Genomic DNA, 15,341 nt, shown 5'->3' with positions numbered 1-15,341 from the left:
GGTATGAACTTCAAACTATTTTTATTAAATTTATTCGGGCCATTATTCTTAATTTCTATATTGATTAGTGGACCATCGTTCATTTCTTCGCGGGCTTCTGTCCCGAGCGCTGATCTCCCGCTTTCATCATGCCCGATCGTGCGTTTCCCGAGCAATTTTGACACGTTGGAGTAAACATTTCTGGCTTCCCGCAACGGTAGCAGAATATTTTGCATTCCTTCGCCACGCAGTCTCGAAACCTGGCCGCAATTCCAGCAACACAGCCTGGGTTTGTTCGCCAGGTGAGTTTCTTCGACTATCCTTGCTTCGTCTTCATCCAGAAACTCCGTTTCCGGCTCTAGCTCCTCCACTCGCTTCCCGGCTGATTGGAATTTCGGCGCAGGACGTCGAAGTCCTGCACCGTCATCTTATTTGGGTCTCCGTCGAAGTGGATTTCCCATTTGTCGACGCGTCCCCATCTCGCTCCTCTCCAATCATCTCTACTTTCAAATGGTGGCAGATCTGTTGGACCTCCGCCGTCTCCTGATGTCTCCCGTCTCTGCCTTCCAGCACCTGGATCCAGGTCCGCATCGCCTATTCCTCGGCACCAGTTCTGGCTCAACCTCGCCGGCTTCCTTGGAGGCGACTGGGAATTCCATGCGTCATCGTCCTTGGACCTTTTGGGAATGGTCCCTGTGTTCGGCTTCTGCCTGAGGTGAGCTAGAGGCTGCTGATCGCCATTATTATCCTTGATTTCATTCTGGTCTCTTTCCAATCTCAGGTCTTGGATCAATTCCACGTTCTGGCGCAGAGGCGCCATCACCTCTGTTATGGCCCCCATCAGCTCCATAAAGCCGTGACGGATCTCCTCCTGCAGCGTCTTACTCAGGGTATCTGCCATGCTGCCTCTCCACGTCTCCTGTGCTTGCGCTATGGCGACATTTACTCCTGAGAGAGTCTCGGAGGGCAGTGCGTTCGATTGGCCTGGCAAATTCCAGCTGTCGTCTCCACGCCCCTCAGCGCCCTGTGTGTCACCGCCTTGCATCTGTCCTTGGAGGTTACCTGGTGGAGGAGTCCTGCGGGTCATTTTCTGCTTAGACCGCAAGTTGTACACGCTCATCAACTTGGCCCTATATTTCCCTACCTCGAACTATCCTATTTATCTTTTTATTCACTACAATTATCTATTCTTCTTTCAGAACAATCGCATAAACACTACCTATAACGCTAACTCACTGATCTTCAGCACAAAAACACTTAATACGGAAAAACAATAATAAGAGGGAAAGGAACCACAACTACTACTAGGGCCAACTCCGCACATGGTGTTCTACGTCTTTTCCTGTCCAACGTCTAGAACTTTGCGAGCGCTGTTGACTATCTTACTTATCTTCCTTGGAAGATTAAGAGTCAAGGGCGCTCACTTCCCTACAGTCGCTGTTTCCGCCTACTTCCCTACTGAATGCTCGTTGCGGGATGTTGTAGCTGCTCCGAGTGCAACGCGTGGCCGACTTCTGTCCCCACCGCCCACTCAGAACAAAAATCTCATTGAGAATCTACCCTCCCGACTGCATCCAGCGGTAAGCAGGGGAAGCGAAAAACAGAAATCTTTCTGTCCATATCCTAACTTCGGGTATTTTTTTTTTCTTCTTCAGGTTCTCATTTTGCACACCAGGCACCGGGCCGGTTGCTAACTGGCTTGTGGATTCTCCTCTGCCAGTGCCAAACCAAAGCCCCTCTTGAGATTTCCTGCTTCCCGTTGTCAGATAAGTGCCGAATCATCAAACACCAAAAAACTTTTTACTTTGTGGATTTTCTTTGCATCCTCAGATCCCTCAGCGCCGTGCTTCTGTGAGCCAACTCGTCGAGTCCCTCACAGGCCACCGGAACACCGATGGACCCCAGATTGCAAAATACCACTCGAGATCTATCTTCTCTGCTGGATATTTATACTTTCTTCGACGTCTGTGTGATTCGCATCCGTACTCTCCCTCTTTGATGGTAGAGCCAGGACTGCGAGTCCACTTCCCTGTCTCAGATTGGGCGCCATTATTGTTACGAACCTTTGTTTTCTTCGGGGCAAGGCCGGCTAGCCAGTCATCCCAGGGCTGGGTACTTCCCAAGCCCTTAGATCGCACAATATACCAACTAATTGGACATCTCGAACAAATTGAAACAACAAAAGTAACCGACAAAAAAAAACTGCAAACGGACTCTACTCGACAAACAACATTACAGTAACTTCCTTCAACACAGACATGGACCAGGTCGAGGTGTCGATGTTTTTACTCCTGACGTACCCTCCCTACCTGAGATCTGAATAACAACGTTTTGGATCACCCTGCCATGTGCAGCAGCCTTACCCTCTCGTTGCTGTGGCTCCTCTTCCCCCCATATGAAACGCTTAGCAATTCATTTTCTTCGTTATAATTTTCACTTCAATTTCCTACTTTTACACGGTATCATCGCTACACTAAGCCTGCCTTCTCATACCCCCCTCATCTTATCACTACGGGCGGTTAATAAATAAATAGCTAAATAGAAATAATTAATATAATAAATATAAATAAGTTACATATAGATATAATATGGGCGGACTTAAATTAGGGGATTAACATATACATATAAATGGGGACGTTTAACAAAAATAAATAATGGGAGTAAATATGTTGATTGATTTTTTCTCTCTCCCTAAATGGGCGAGGGACCCGCTCTACGTGGCCAGGATTGTGTCTTCGAGCCCAGCAAAAAGCAAGCCAGGATGGCGGAGCTGTGACCTATTCCCTACGGAATGGCCAAAAAAAAAAAAAATTTGGGGTTTCTTTACTTCCCCCTTTGGAGCGGACTCACTCTTATGCTTCTTGGGTCTCTTTCCCGTCCCGCTAGTCCTGGTTCCTGGTCTCTCACTGATCTGGATCCCCTGGAATCACAGATTTATTTATCTTTTTTTTTCAGGGTGATGGCCACTACTCCATCCTCATCCCACTCACTTTTTCTTTCAGAACAAAAAAAATCACTAGATCACTATGTCCGGCGCGCATGCTCCTCCGTTACGGGAATTTCTTTCTCTGATCCCCCTCTTGGCTTAGCTGCTCTGTTTAATGCTCCCGGGCCGCTGATCCCCATCGCTCTCTCTTCTATCGCCTTTGAACTAGGTTCAAGGGCATGGCCTGATTCGGGCTGCTGGCGGCTCTCTTTTCTTTCGGGTATGGGTGAGTTGGCTTCGGGACTCCGTTATGGGATGAGGTCGGAAATCTTCTCTCATAACGGCTCCGGAGAGGGCGCGGAACTCTCACTCTCCAGGACCAGGTGGCGCCACTCTTCGCTAACCTTTTCCCCTTAAATTTTGGCCTTGCCACTCTGTTCAAACATCTTTCCTCCTCACAGCTTCTATGGGGTATCACCTATCGATATCTTCGCATGCAACAAGGATTGAAGAGGCTCTGGTTACCGTACCTATCTGAGCGATAGCTAACAAGTGTTTGAATAGATATGCACTGTAATTACCTTGTCACATACTTATAAAAATATCCCAGACGGAAATAAAGACATGTTGCTCTATTGACCTTAGCTGAACCTTCAGATCTCGTCTCACCTTGATTTGTCCACCGAGAGAGGTAAGCTTCTTGGTAGCTCCTGCGATGCACTCGTTAACGGTGTTCACTATAACCATGGGATCTTGCTCACACCAGCCCTCCTTCTGGAATATAGAGGGCACCTCGATCTGATGGTAGCAGACAATGTCGTCAGAGCCAGCGCGGAATATTATGAAGCGGGCCGAGGTGGTGCCCTCATCAATGGCTCCCACAAACGGGCCTGCAACAGCTGTATCACTTGGTGTTTCCATTTGAACGTTCGACTAGATGTTCAGAGTCCAGAATTCAACAATAATAATGTTTAAACGTTGCTCTTTCCAGTTTGCTTTCAACACTGAAGCTTAGAATTATTGGAATTCTCACAATATTTGTCAAGCTGATTGCGAGTGATAAGGCCGTCAAGCCCTCTCGTTTCGTATCGACAATGGTGAAACCAAAAAACTCGCTCTTCGGAGTAAATATTTATTGCGAGTAATATAAACACAGCTAGCGCAGTTATGCCGCAACAAACTCGCGAACTGTAAAATCATGATCAAAATATGACCGCAACCAATTGTTCTGGACACGTTCATAACGGTTTGAGTAGTTTCTTACATGCTCCATGCTAGTAAAACCGATAATGGAAACAAATACCTTAATTTTCAAAATAATTTATGTAAAACTAGTAAGACACGAGTTATACTTCCACATAATCTACATTCATTTGAGAAATGCACAACATTTTCCGTTTTTTTTTGTATTTAACTAAATTTTCATTTTTTGTGCCATTTGGCAAAACTACCCGGTAAGTGTGACCACATCTTCATAGCAAACAGCTGATTTTTAGTTGCAAGAGAAATTGGGTAAACAGGTAAACAGAACATATACGGCACAGAAGAGCAGATATTTTGAATACAAGTTTGTAAGAGCCATGCCCATTTCCGAAGTCTACAAGACAGGTCTCAGAGACTTCTTGCTGAATGAGAAAAACACGATTGTATTGATGAAACTGGCCAAGAGTACGACAAAAAATGTGTGTAAAATCAAAGATCCTGAGGGTAAGAAGTACTGAACTTTATTTAAAAGAGAAATATATTCAGTAGCATATTACTTACAGAACCTTGGACTACCTAATAGCATTTGTGGAGGACATACACATTTTATTGTCCAAACGTCTCATCACGCGCGAACTTCTGTTTATGTATGTGCACAGACGCTTACTGGGAATAGCCACAAGCTTCACCAAGGCGGATTTGGTATCGAAAGTGATCAAATATTGGGAGCTGCAGCAAACCGTAGAACCTATTAATACGCCGGTGTGTTTCTTTGGAAATATATATATAATACTAGATCGTCTTACTATAACCATGGCAAATATCCAATTGATAGGCACTGAAAAGCGCAGAGCCTCGAAGAATATGAATACGGCGAACAGTACTAGTCCGAATGCGAAGAATATGCTGCCCACCCAATACTGTTTAGTGAAGAATTCGTTTGCTTTGTCCCTGAAAGAAAGCTAGGCTAAAAGAAATCGCCAAAGACCTGACATACTTACAATGCATGAATGAAATACCATTGAACCGCCGATAGAATCAGAAGGACGGCTGTCAGGAAGTAAGTAATTAACGAGAATTTCCTCCTCTCCTTCTTGTAGAAACGTGTATGTGCATACGCATCCATTATTTTGTGTGTTTGAGCTATTGTTGTTTGTGTGCTTTTGTTTAATGATAAATAACACACTGACTACTGAAAATAAATTTTAAATTAAGTAATTTCGTAATTCTGGTGAGTTAGCCAACACTTACAACATCTCACAACATCTGTGACTTTCCTCTGCGAATTGCTGCTCGTGCATTTTAATTTGTTAAAATGTTGGGCGATGACGATGAACTAAACATATACGGCGACTTGGACGACTTCCAAAATGCCGAGGAAAAGGTGTGTGTGGTGTGCCATTCCAGTGCCATTCTGTAACGTTTATTATCTTCTAGAAATCAAAGGAACTGCAGGCCTGGGAGAACAAATGCAAAAGCGCACAGGCCGAAATCGAGTGCCTTAAGGTGGAAAATAAAACGCTCAACAAGAAGATCAAAGCTATGGAGGTCAATCTACAGAACCTCATGGATACTGCTAAATCGGAAATAAAACGGAAGTAGTCTATGATTACGCAGCTGCGCAAGGAGTAAGTATTCCGGTTACCTTCAGTCCAAGAATCATAACATGTTTACATTACATTTTGCTGTAGAAAAGACGACATATGCTTCAGGCGGAAGCGCGGGCGAGCTGATAATGATCCCAAGGAGTACGAGTACAAACGACCCAAACTGTCGGAACCTGTGAGCAACAAGTTTAAAACTGTGGTCGGCAATGATTCCAAGAATACAGACCACGAGAATCAACGGCCCAGGCTGACAGAGCCCGTGACCAACAGATTCAAAACTGTGGTCGGCACTGAGTCCAAGAATACAGAGCACAAAAGACCGAAACAACTGGTAGAACCTGTGGCCAACAAATTGAATACTGATTCCAAGGATCCAAAGAGGCATAAGCTGGAGCACTCTGTGTACAAACTGGCGGACACTGTGACCAACAAATTCAAAAATGAGCCCAACAAAATTGAACAAATTCATCACCAAAAGAGCTTAACAGGTGGAGAGTCCAAGTCGCATGACAACAAGGATAGCAAGCGTAAATTTCGCAGCAGATCTCCCAAAGGGGAACGCCACAGGAGCTCTGACACCCGATTAAAAGAACGTGAACGACGCCGCAGTCGCAGTCGTAGCGCCAAACGCTGCCACAGACATGAGCCGCCACAGCAAGGATCGCTCAAGCAAACGCCGAAGTGTTTCGCGCTCCCCTAACCGCACAGCATCCACAAAGCCCAGGTAAGCGAAAAAGGGCTTACATTCCGCACAAAACTTCATTGATAGCAGCATTTGACAATTCTTTCAGTGCTCGGCAGCCGGATAACGATCGCTCCAAAAGAACACAGAAAGATGCCACAGTGACGACCCTCTTCGGCGAGGAGACAAACGACCAAGTTCTAGCCAGTCCCAACCATGAAATTATTAAGAAAATGCAAGACAATATATTCCCAGCGACGCCAGTAATGCATTACACACCAGAAAACAAATTGCAGGCAATCGCCGAGGACAAGCCCGCCAAAAATGAAGACATAACTGTCGCTGTTGTTGAAGGGTACTTCCAGGTGAATCCTCTAGCCAATGGCTGCCATTGTCACAAGTTGCACAAGGGACCCTGGAGAAAGCTGAACCAACAGATGGAGTGTTTTCGTGGGCCAGCAGTTTAGATAAACTGCAAATACCCGGATTAGATATGATTTGCGAGCAGCATTCTCCTATAAAGAATGATATAAAGTTGACAGAGGAACAGTCTGAAGATTTGGATACTCCCAAAATAGATTCAATAGACGATTGTATCGTTGATCATACGGAGGAAGTGATTACTCGTCCAATAGAGGACTGTAAGCCGGCAAAGGCGATAGAGGAAATGGAGAAGACGAATGAAAATCAACACATTGCAGAAGTTCCCGACAAAAACCAAGAGAGTCGCCTGGAAGCAGAATCCATACCCGAAGCTCCAGGCAAAGACGAAGACAGTCCAATGGACATCGAAACACTTGGAATCAATTCTACACCCAAAACGGAATTAATCTGCGAAACTCACAGCAAGGACGGAGATAATTCAATGGAAATCGCAACCCCCAGCATAAATCTTACACCCGAATCTGAAGAAAAGGAAAAAACTCTCAGTACTATGTCAGTGCCACCAAGTGCTGAAGTAATGGAAGATGCCGTTGAAGAAGCAACAGGAGAAGTGACTCATAATCCGCCAGCACTGGAAGACTTTAAGACCCCGACCAAATGTACGGACGAGATTTTAGGTGATGATTGTCCCACCCCAATACGTCCCAGTGCAATTATTGCGGATCAATCATTAGAAGATATTAAAACCCCGACAAAATGTACAGCCATGAATGAGCCTTTAGGTGATGATTGCCCCATTCAGGTTACCGAAGCCATCGAAATAATTGAGATTATACGATTGCCAGTGATAGCGGATATTGAGCATATTGCGTTAACCGTCGATGTTCCATACGATTCATCAGAAATGAATACAGATGTTAGCTAAAAGACGCCAGATTTAGATATCGTTGATAGTAAGAATGAAAACGAAGAGCTTCCCAAGAAAGAAAGACGTGTATCGGTTAAGATTGTTAAAGATATGGAGATTGAGAAAGAAACTGTTATACATGAGATGACGGCTGGCGGATTAGAGGACGACTGTCCTTCAATTGAGACTACTGTAATAGCAGATCCTGAATCAGAGAAAGATATTCCTGAAATTGAGAATTCTGTAAATGCAACTGTTGTGATTGAGACTCCTGTAAGTGCAACTGCTGCAGTTGAGACAGCACTTTTACCTGAAACTCCTGCGATTGAGACAAATGTAAGTGCACCTCACGGATCAGAGAATGGTACTCCTGAAGTTAAGGCACCTGTGATTGAGACGACAGTTACTAAGACAAAGCATGAGACTCCAGCCATTGAGGATCCTCCTGTGACTGAGACTCCTGTTAAGGAAACTCTTGTTACTGATTTTCCTATCATTAAGACTCCTGTAGCTGTAGTTTATGAAACCAACAATGAGACTCCTGTTGTGGAGACTTCTGCTATGGAGACCCCTGAGGCTCCTGTAACTGTACTTTACGAACCAAAGAATGAATCTCCTGTAATTAGGACAGCTGCAGTTCAATCGACTGGGATTGATATTCCTATACTACCACCTCACGGATCTATACACGATTCTCTTATTGTGGCAGCCACTTCCAAGCCTTCCAACATTTTGTATGCTCAGCCAGATTCAACAAGGACCGACAACAGTGAAGATATGGTTCTGGAGGCGGCCTTGAATGAGTTGACCGGAGAGCAGGAGCCAGTGCCGAGTGCCCACAATACGAGCTATCCGAACCTCACACTCGCAGAGGACACCATTGAAATGGCATTACAGCAATTGCATCAGACATCGCCGGACGAGACAAAAGTCACTTCAACCTCCAACAAAGCCCAAAAGTCGCCCCAAAAGGATTTGCTTCAAATGCTTAGCGAGTCTCCCCTTCAGTTAAGTCCAGCCAGGTCCACGACTAAGGGCATAAAAACCACGCCAATGAAGACACCAGATAAACTGAGAGTCGAGAAGACTCCGCTCAAAAAACGCAAAATCCACTTGCTCGAGGATATGCAGACGGACGAAGTAGTTGTTCCGCAGACACCACCACCGTACCAGCCGCCGGTTGCTCTCGGAAACGAGGCATCTCTGACCCTCCAAAATGTGACCATTGATGAAACGCTAGACGAGAGTTTCAATCGTAGCTTCGGCAGTGACACCTCGGTGGTGACCAAACGCTGCTCCATGGACTCCACGGACTATCAATTTGAGCGAATCAACGACGAGATTTGGATATTTGGATATAGGCACAGCCAAAATAGACCTTTCCACTCTTGACTCGCGTTATCAGAGCATGCCCTGCTTCGAGCATCGCCGCAATGATCTTTACAGCTTGACGGCTTACAACATTCGTAGCAGGGAACCCGACACGGATCGTGCCTTTGCGGAGAACATGGTGGACAAACGAACCATTTTCTACGAATCGGAGCACTGCTTTGCATTAACCAATCTGCGTTGCGTGGTCGCGCGTTTGTGCGGACTCGATTGTTCCGAGATCACAGACATGTTCGCCACTGTTTGCATGGTCCAGCGGCTGCTGGAGAAGATCTATCAAACCACATCGGCCACAGTCACTGTGCAGGATGGTGCCCAAGCCGGGCAGACCGTTCCCCATGTCCACTTCCATGTCATGCCGCGTCGCAAAGGAGATTTTGGTCACAACGATCAGATCTATGTGAAGCTGGAGGATTGCACCGAAAGCAAGCCACCGCGCACACTACAAGAGAGGATTGATGAGGCTCAGGTTTACCGTACCTATCTGAGCGATAGCTAACAAGTGTTTGAATAGATATGCACTGTAATTACCTTGTCACATACTTATAAAAATATCCCAGACGGAAATAAAGACATGTTGCTCTATTGACCTTAGCTGAACCTTCAGATCTCGTTTCACCTTGATTTGTCCACCGAGAGAGGTAAGCTTCTTGGTAGCTCCTGCGATGCACTCGTTAACGGTGTTCACTATAACCATGGGATCTTGCTCACACCAGCCCTCCTTCTGGAATATAGAGGGCACCTCGATCTGATGGTAGCAGACAATGTCGTCAGTGCCAGCGCGGAATATTATGAAGCGGGCCGAGGTGGTGCCCTCATCAATGGCTCCCACAAACGGGCCTGCAACAGCTGTATCACTTGGAGTTTTCATTTGAACGTTCGACTAGATGTTCAGAGTCCAGAACTCAACAATAATAATGTTTAAACGTTGCTCTTTCCAGTTTGCTTTCAACACTGAAGCTAAGAATTATTGGAATTCTCACAATATTTGTCAAACTGATTGCGAGGGATAAGGCCGTCAAGCCCTCTCGTTTCGTATCGACAATGGTGAAACCAAAAAACTCGCTCTTCGGAGTAAATATTTATTGCGAGTAATATAAATACAGCTAGCGCAGTTATGCCGCAACAAACTCGCAAACTGTAAAATCATGATCAAAATATGACCGCATCCAATTGTTCTGGACACGTTCATAACGGTTTCAGTAGTTTCTTATATGCTCCATGCTAGTAAAACCGATAATGGAAACAAATACCTTAATTTTAAAATAATTTATGTAAAATTAGTAAGACACGAGTTATACTTCCACATAATCTACATTCATTTGAGAAATGCACAAAATTTTCCGTTTTTTTTTGTATTTAACTAAATTTTCATTTTTTGTGCCATTTGGCAAAACTACCCGGTAAGTGTGACCACATCTTCATAGCAAACAGCTGATTTTTAGTTGCAAGAGAAATTGGGTAAACAGCAGCAAACCGTAGAACCTATTAATACGCCGGTGTGTTTCTTTGGAAATATATATAATACTAGATCGTCTTACTATAACCATGGCAAATATCCAATTGATAGGCACTGTAAAGCGAACAGTACTAGTCCGACTGCGAAGAATATGCTGCCCACCCAATACTGTTTAGTGAAGAATTCGTTTGCTTTGTCCCTGAAAGAAAGCTAGGATAAAAGAAATCGCCAAAGACCTGACATACTTACAATGCATGAATGAAATACCATTGAACCGCCGATAGAATCAGAAGGACGGCTGTCAGGAAGTAAGTAATTAACGAGAATTTCCTCCTCTCCTTCTTGTAGAAACGTGTATGTGCATACGCATCCATTATTTTGTGGGTTTGAGCTATTGTTGTTTGTATGCTTTTGTTTAATGATAAATAACACACTGACTACTGCAAATAAATTTTAAATTTCCATTCCGCGAAAAGTGCTGCCCATAATTAATTTCGTAATTCTGGTGAGTTAGCCAACACTTACAACATCTCACAACATCTGTGACTTTCCTCTGCGAATTGCTGCTCGTGCATTTTAATTTGTTAAAATGTTGGGCGATGACGATGAACTAAACATATACGGCGACTTGGACGACTTCCAAAATGCCGAGGAAAAGGTGTGTGTGGTGTGCCATTCCAGTGCCATTCTGTAACGTTTATTATCTTCTAGAAATCAAAGGAACTGCAGGCCTGGGAGAACAAATGCAAAAGCGCGCAGGCCGAAATCGAGTGCCTTAAGGTGGAAAATAAGACGCTCAACAAGAAGATCAAAGCTATGGAGGTCAATCTACAGAACCTCATGGACACTGCTAAATCGGAAATAAAACGGAAGGAGTCTATGATTACGCAGCTGCGCAAGGAGTAAGTGTTCCGGTTACCTTCAGTCCAAGAATCATAACATGTTTACATTACATTTGCTGTAGGAAAGACGACATATGCTTCAGGCGGAAGCGCGGGCGAGCTGATGAGGATCCCAAGGATACAGGTCACGAGTACAAGCGACCCAAACTGTCGGAACCTGTGAGCAACAAGCTTAAAACTGTGGTCGGCAATGATTTCAAGAATACAGACCACGAGAATCAACGGCCCAGGCTGACAGAGCCCGTGACCAACAGATTCAAAACTGTGGTCGGCACTGAGTCCAAGAATACAGAGCACAAAAGACCGAAACAACTGGTAGAACCTGTGGCCAACAAATTGAAGACTGATTCCAAGGATCCAAAGAGGCATAAGCTGGAGGACTCTGTGTACAAATTGGCGGACACTGTGACCAACAAATTCAAAAATGAGCCCAACAAAATTGAACAAATTCATCACCAAAAGAGCTTAACAGGTGGAGAGTCCAAGTCGCATGACAACAAGGATAGCAAGCGTAAATTTCGCAGCAGATCTCCCAAAGGGGAACGCCACAGGAGCTCTGACACCCGATTAAAAGAACGTGAACGACGCCGCAGTCGCAGTCGTAGCGCCAAACGCTGCCACAGACATGAGCACCATGGGAGCCGCCACAGCAAGGATCGCTCAAGCAAACGCCGAAGTGTTTCGCGCTCCCCTAACCGCACAGCATCCACAAAGCCCAGGTAAGCGAAAAAGGGCTTACATTCCGCACAAAACTTCATTGATAGCAGCATTTGACAATTCTTTCAGTGCTCGGCAGCCGGATAACGATCGCTCCAAAAGAACACAGAAAGATGCCACAGTGACGACCCTCTTCGGCGAGGAGACAAACGACCAAGTTCTAGCCAGTCCCAACCATGAAATTATTAAGAAAATGCAAGCCAATATATCCCCAGCAACGCCAGTAATGCTTTACACACCAGAAAACAAATTGCAGGCAATCGCCGAGGACAAGCCCGCTAAAAATGAAGACATAACTGTCGCTGTTGTTGAAGGGTACTTCCAGGTGAATCCTCTAGCCAAAGGCTGCAGTCTGCCATTGTCACAAGTTGCACAAGGGACCCTGGAGAAAGCTGAACCAACAGATGGAGTGTTTTCGTGGGCCAGCAGTTTAGATAAACTGCAAATACCCGGATTAGATATGATTTGCGAGCAGCATTCTCCTATAAAGAATGATATAAAGTTGACAGAGGAACAGCCTGAAGATTTGGATACTCCCAAAATAGATTCAATAGACGATTGTATCGTTGATCATACGGAGGAAGTGATTACTCGTCCAATAGAGGACTGTAAGCCGGCAAAGGCGACAAAGGAAATGGAGAAGACGAATGAAAATCAACACATTGCAGAAGTTCCCGACAAAAACCAAGAGAGTCGCCTGGAAGCAGAATCCATACCCGAAGCTTCAGGCAAAGACGAAGAGAGACCAATGGACATCGAAACACTTGGCATCAATTCTACACCCAAAACGGAATTAATCTGCGAAACTCACAGCAAGGACGGAGATAATTCAATGGATATCGCAACCCCCAGCATAAATCTTACACCCGAATCTGAAGAAAGGGAAAAAACTCTCAGTACTATGTCAGTGCCACCAAGTGCTGAAGTAATGGAAGATGCCGTTGAAGAAGCAACAGGAGAAGTGACTCATAATCCGCCAGCACTGGAAGACTTTAAGACCCCCGCCAAATGTGCGGGCCGCGATTTTAGGTGATGATTGTCCCACCCCAATACGTCCCAGTGCAATTATTGCGGATCAATCATTAAAAGATATTAAAACCCCGACAAAATGTACAGCCATGAATGAGCCTTTAGGTGATGATTGCCCCATTCAGGTTACCGAAGCCATCGAAATAATTGAGATTATACGATTGCCAGTGATAGCGGATATTGAGCATATTGCGTTAACCGTCGATGTTCCATACGATTCATCAGAAATGAATACAGATGTTAGCTCAAAGACGCCAGATTTAGATATCGTTGATAGTAAGAATGAAAACGAAGAGCTTCCCAAGAAAGAAAGACGTGTATCGGTTAAGATTGTTAAAGATATGGAGATTGAGAAAGAAACTGTTATACATGAGATGACGGCTGGCGGATTAGAGGACGACTGTCCTCCAATTGAGACTACTGTAATAGCAGATCCTGAATCAGAGAAAGATATTCCTGAAATTGAGAATTCTGTAAATGCAACTGTTGTGATTGAGACTCCTGTAAGTGCAACTGCTGCAGTTGAGACATCACTTTTACCTGAAACTCCTGCGATTGAGACAAATGTAAGTGCAACTCACGGATCAGAGAATGGTACTCCTGAAGTTAAGGCACCTGTGATTGAGACGACAGTTACTAAGTCAAAGCATGAGACTCCAGCCATTGAGGATCCTCCTGCGACTGAGACTCCTGTTAAGGAAACTCTTGTTACTGATTTTCCTATCATTAAGACTCCTGTAGCTGTAGTTTATGAAACCAACAATGAGACTCCTGTTGTGGAGACTTCTGCTATGGAGACCCCTGAGGCTCCTGTATCTGTACTTTACGAACCAAAGAATGAACCTCCTGTAATTAGGACAGCTGCAGTTCAATCGACTGGGATTGAGATTCCTATACTACCACCTCACGGATCTATACACGATTCTCTTATTGTGGCAGCCACTTCCAAGCCTTCCAACATTTTGTATGCTCAGCCAGATTCAACAAGGACCGACAACAGTGAAGATATGGTTCTGGAGGCGGCCATGAATGAGTTGACCGGAGAGCAGGAGCCAGTGACGAGTGCCCACAATACGAGCTATCCGAACCTCACACTCGCAGAGGACACCATTGAATTGGCATTACAGCAATTGCATCAGACATCGCCGGACGAGACAAAAGTCACTTCAACCTCCAACAAAGCCCAAAAGTCGCCCCAAAAGGATTTGCTTCAAATGCTTAGCGAGTCTCCCCTTCAGTTAAGTCCAGCCAGGTCCACGACTAAGGGCATAAAAACCACGCCAATGAAGACACCAGATAAACTGAGAGTCGAGAAGACTCCGCTCAAAAAACGCAAAATCCACTTGCTCGAGGATATGCAGACGGACGAAGTAGTTGTTCCGCAGACACCACCACCGTACCAGCCGCCGGTTGCTCTCGGAAACGAGGCATCTCTGACCCTCCAAAATGTGACCATTGATGAAACGCTAGACGAGAGTTTCAATCGTAGCTTCGGCAGTGATACCTCGGTGGTGACGAAACGCTGCTCCATGGGCTCCACGGACTATCAATTTGAGCGAATCAACGACGAGATCGTGCTGCGTGTATCGCGACGCAGGCGACGACCGCGCCCATCCCCTGCACCACTAGATGATGGTGAAAAAAGTGCTGGAACCTAAACAATTATTTCATTATTTTGTAGTAGAAGTGGAGAACTATTAAGTGAATTTGTTCTTCTCCTTATGTTTTGAATTGTTGACTATCGCAATAAGATAACGATATACTAGTATATAAGTATGGGCAAACCAATTCAGATCTTTGATTTAAATTTGTAATGTGCTTTCCCTGAATTATTGGACCTTTTAATGTAACTTGAAGCACCATAATGTGTAAACAGATTTAAGTTAAAATATTTTGAAAGCTTTGGAATATAAGAATGAATATACCCATGAAGGGACTTTAAGTTAATATGTCCCTGTCGTAAGATTATTTTTATTGTGTTCTGGCTTTATGGTCTACTGACTGCGTATCTTATACTCTTTTCCTTTCCCTTTTCTATGTTATTGCGTTGCTCGTGGTGGGGAGGCAGAAGTCCACAAAAATATTTAAAACGAGGGGGAACGTTGTGAGTTGCTGCGGACACCGCAACTCTACAGTTATACCCGATACTAAGTCATT

General features: G+C 44.8%; 1 protein-coding gene, 1 long non-coding RNA gene and 1 pseudogene across 2 annotated transcripts; 2 read left to right on the top strand and 1 right to left on the bottom strand.

The window, feature by feature from the left end:
- Nucleotides 1–2,607: 2,607 nt before the first annotated feature.
- LOC117192621 lies at nt 2,608–3,566 on the bottom strand. The gene is made up of 3 exons (XR_004474398.1): nt 2,970–3,566; nt 2,830–2,899; nt 2,608–2,763 (listed from the first exon to the last, which is right to left on the bottom strand). It is a non-coding gene; the product is annotated as an uncharacterized LOC117192621 (long non-coding RNA).
- A 674-nt stretch (nt 3,567–4,240) lies between these two features.
- Nucleotides 4,241–6,436, top strand: LOC117192616 (annotated as a pseudogene).
- A 3,916-nt stretch (nt 6,437–10,352) lies between these two features.
- Nucleotides 10,353–14,842, top strand: LOC117193012. The gene is made up of 6 exons (XM_033397731.1): nt 10,353–10,844; nt 11,051–11,194; nt 11,248–11,438; nt 11,501–12,157; nt 12,225–13,165; nt 13,272–14,842. Exons 2-6 carry the CDS (start codon nt 11,126–11,128, stop codon nt 14,840–14,842), a joined length of 3,429 nt encoding a protein of 1,142 aa, XP_033253622.1. The 5' UTR covers nt 10,353–10,844; nt 11,051–11,125.
- The last annotated feature ends 499 nt before the right edge of the window (nt 14,843–15,341 follow it).

The sequence above is a fragment of the Drosophila miranda genome (assembly GCF_003369915.1).
Source record: "Drosophila miranda strain MSH22 chromosome Y unlocalized genomic scaffold, D.miranda_PacBio2.1 Contig_Y2_pilon, whole genome shotgun sequence".
Lineage (NCBI taxonomy): Eukaryota > Metazoa > Arthropoda > Insecta > Diptera > Drosophilidae > Drosophila > Drosophila miranda.
The sequence above is the reverse complement of the archived record's forward strand: the minus strand, read 5'-3'. Positions and strand labels throughout refer to the sequence as shown.

Excerpts from the sequence above, each read along its gene's own strand:
- LOC117193012 (XM_033397731.1), top strand. The coding sequence starts at position 11,126 with ATGTTGGGCGATGACGATGAACTAAACATATACGGCGACTTGGACGAC. Across the intron at positions 11,195-11,247 it reads TCCAAAATGCCGAGGAAAAG|AAATCAAAGGAACTGCAGGC; the intron begins GTGTGTGTGGTG and ends ATTATCTTCTAG. Across the intron at positions 11,439-11,500 it reads ATTACGCAGCTGCGCAAGGA|GAAAGACGACATATGCTTCA; the intron begins GTAAGTGTTCCG and ends CATTTGCTGTAG.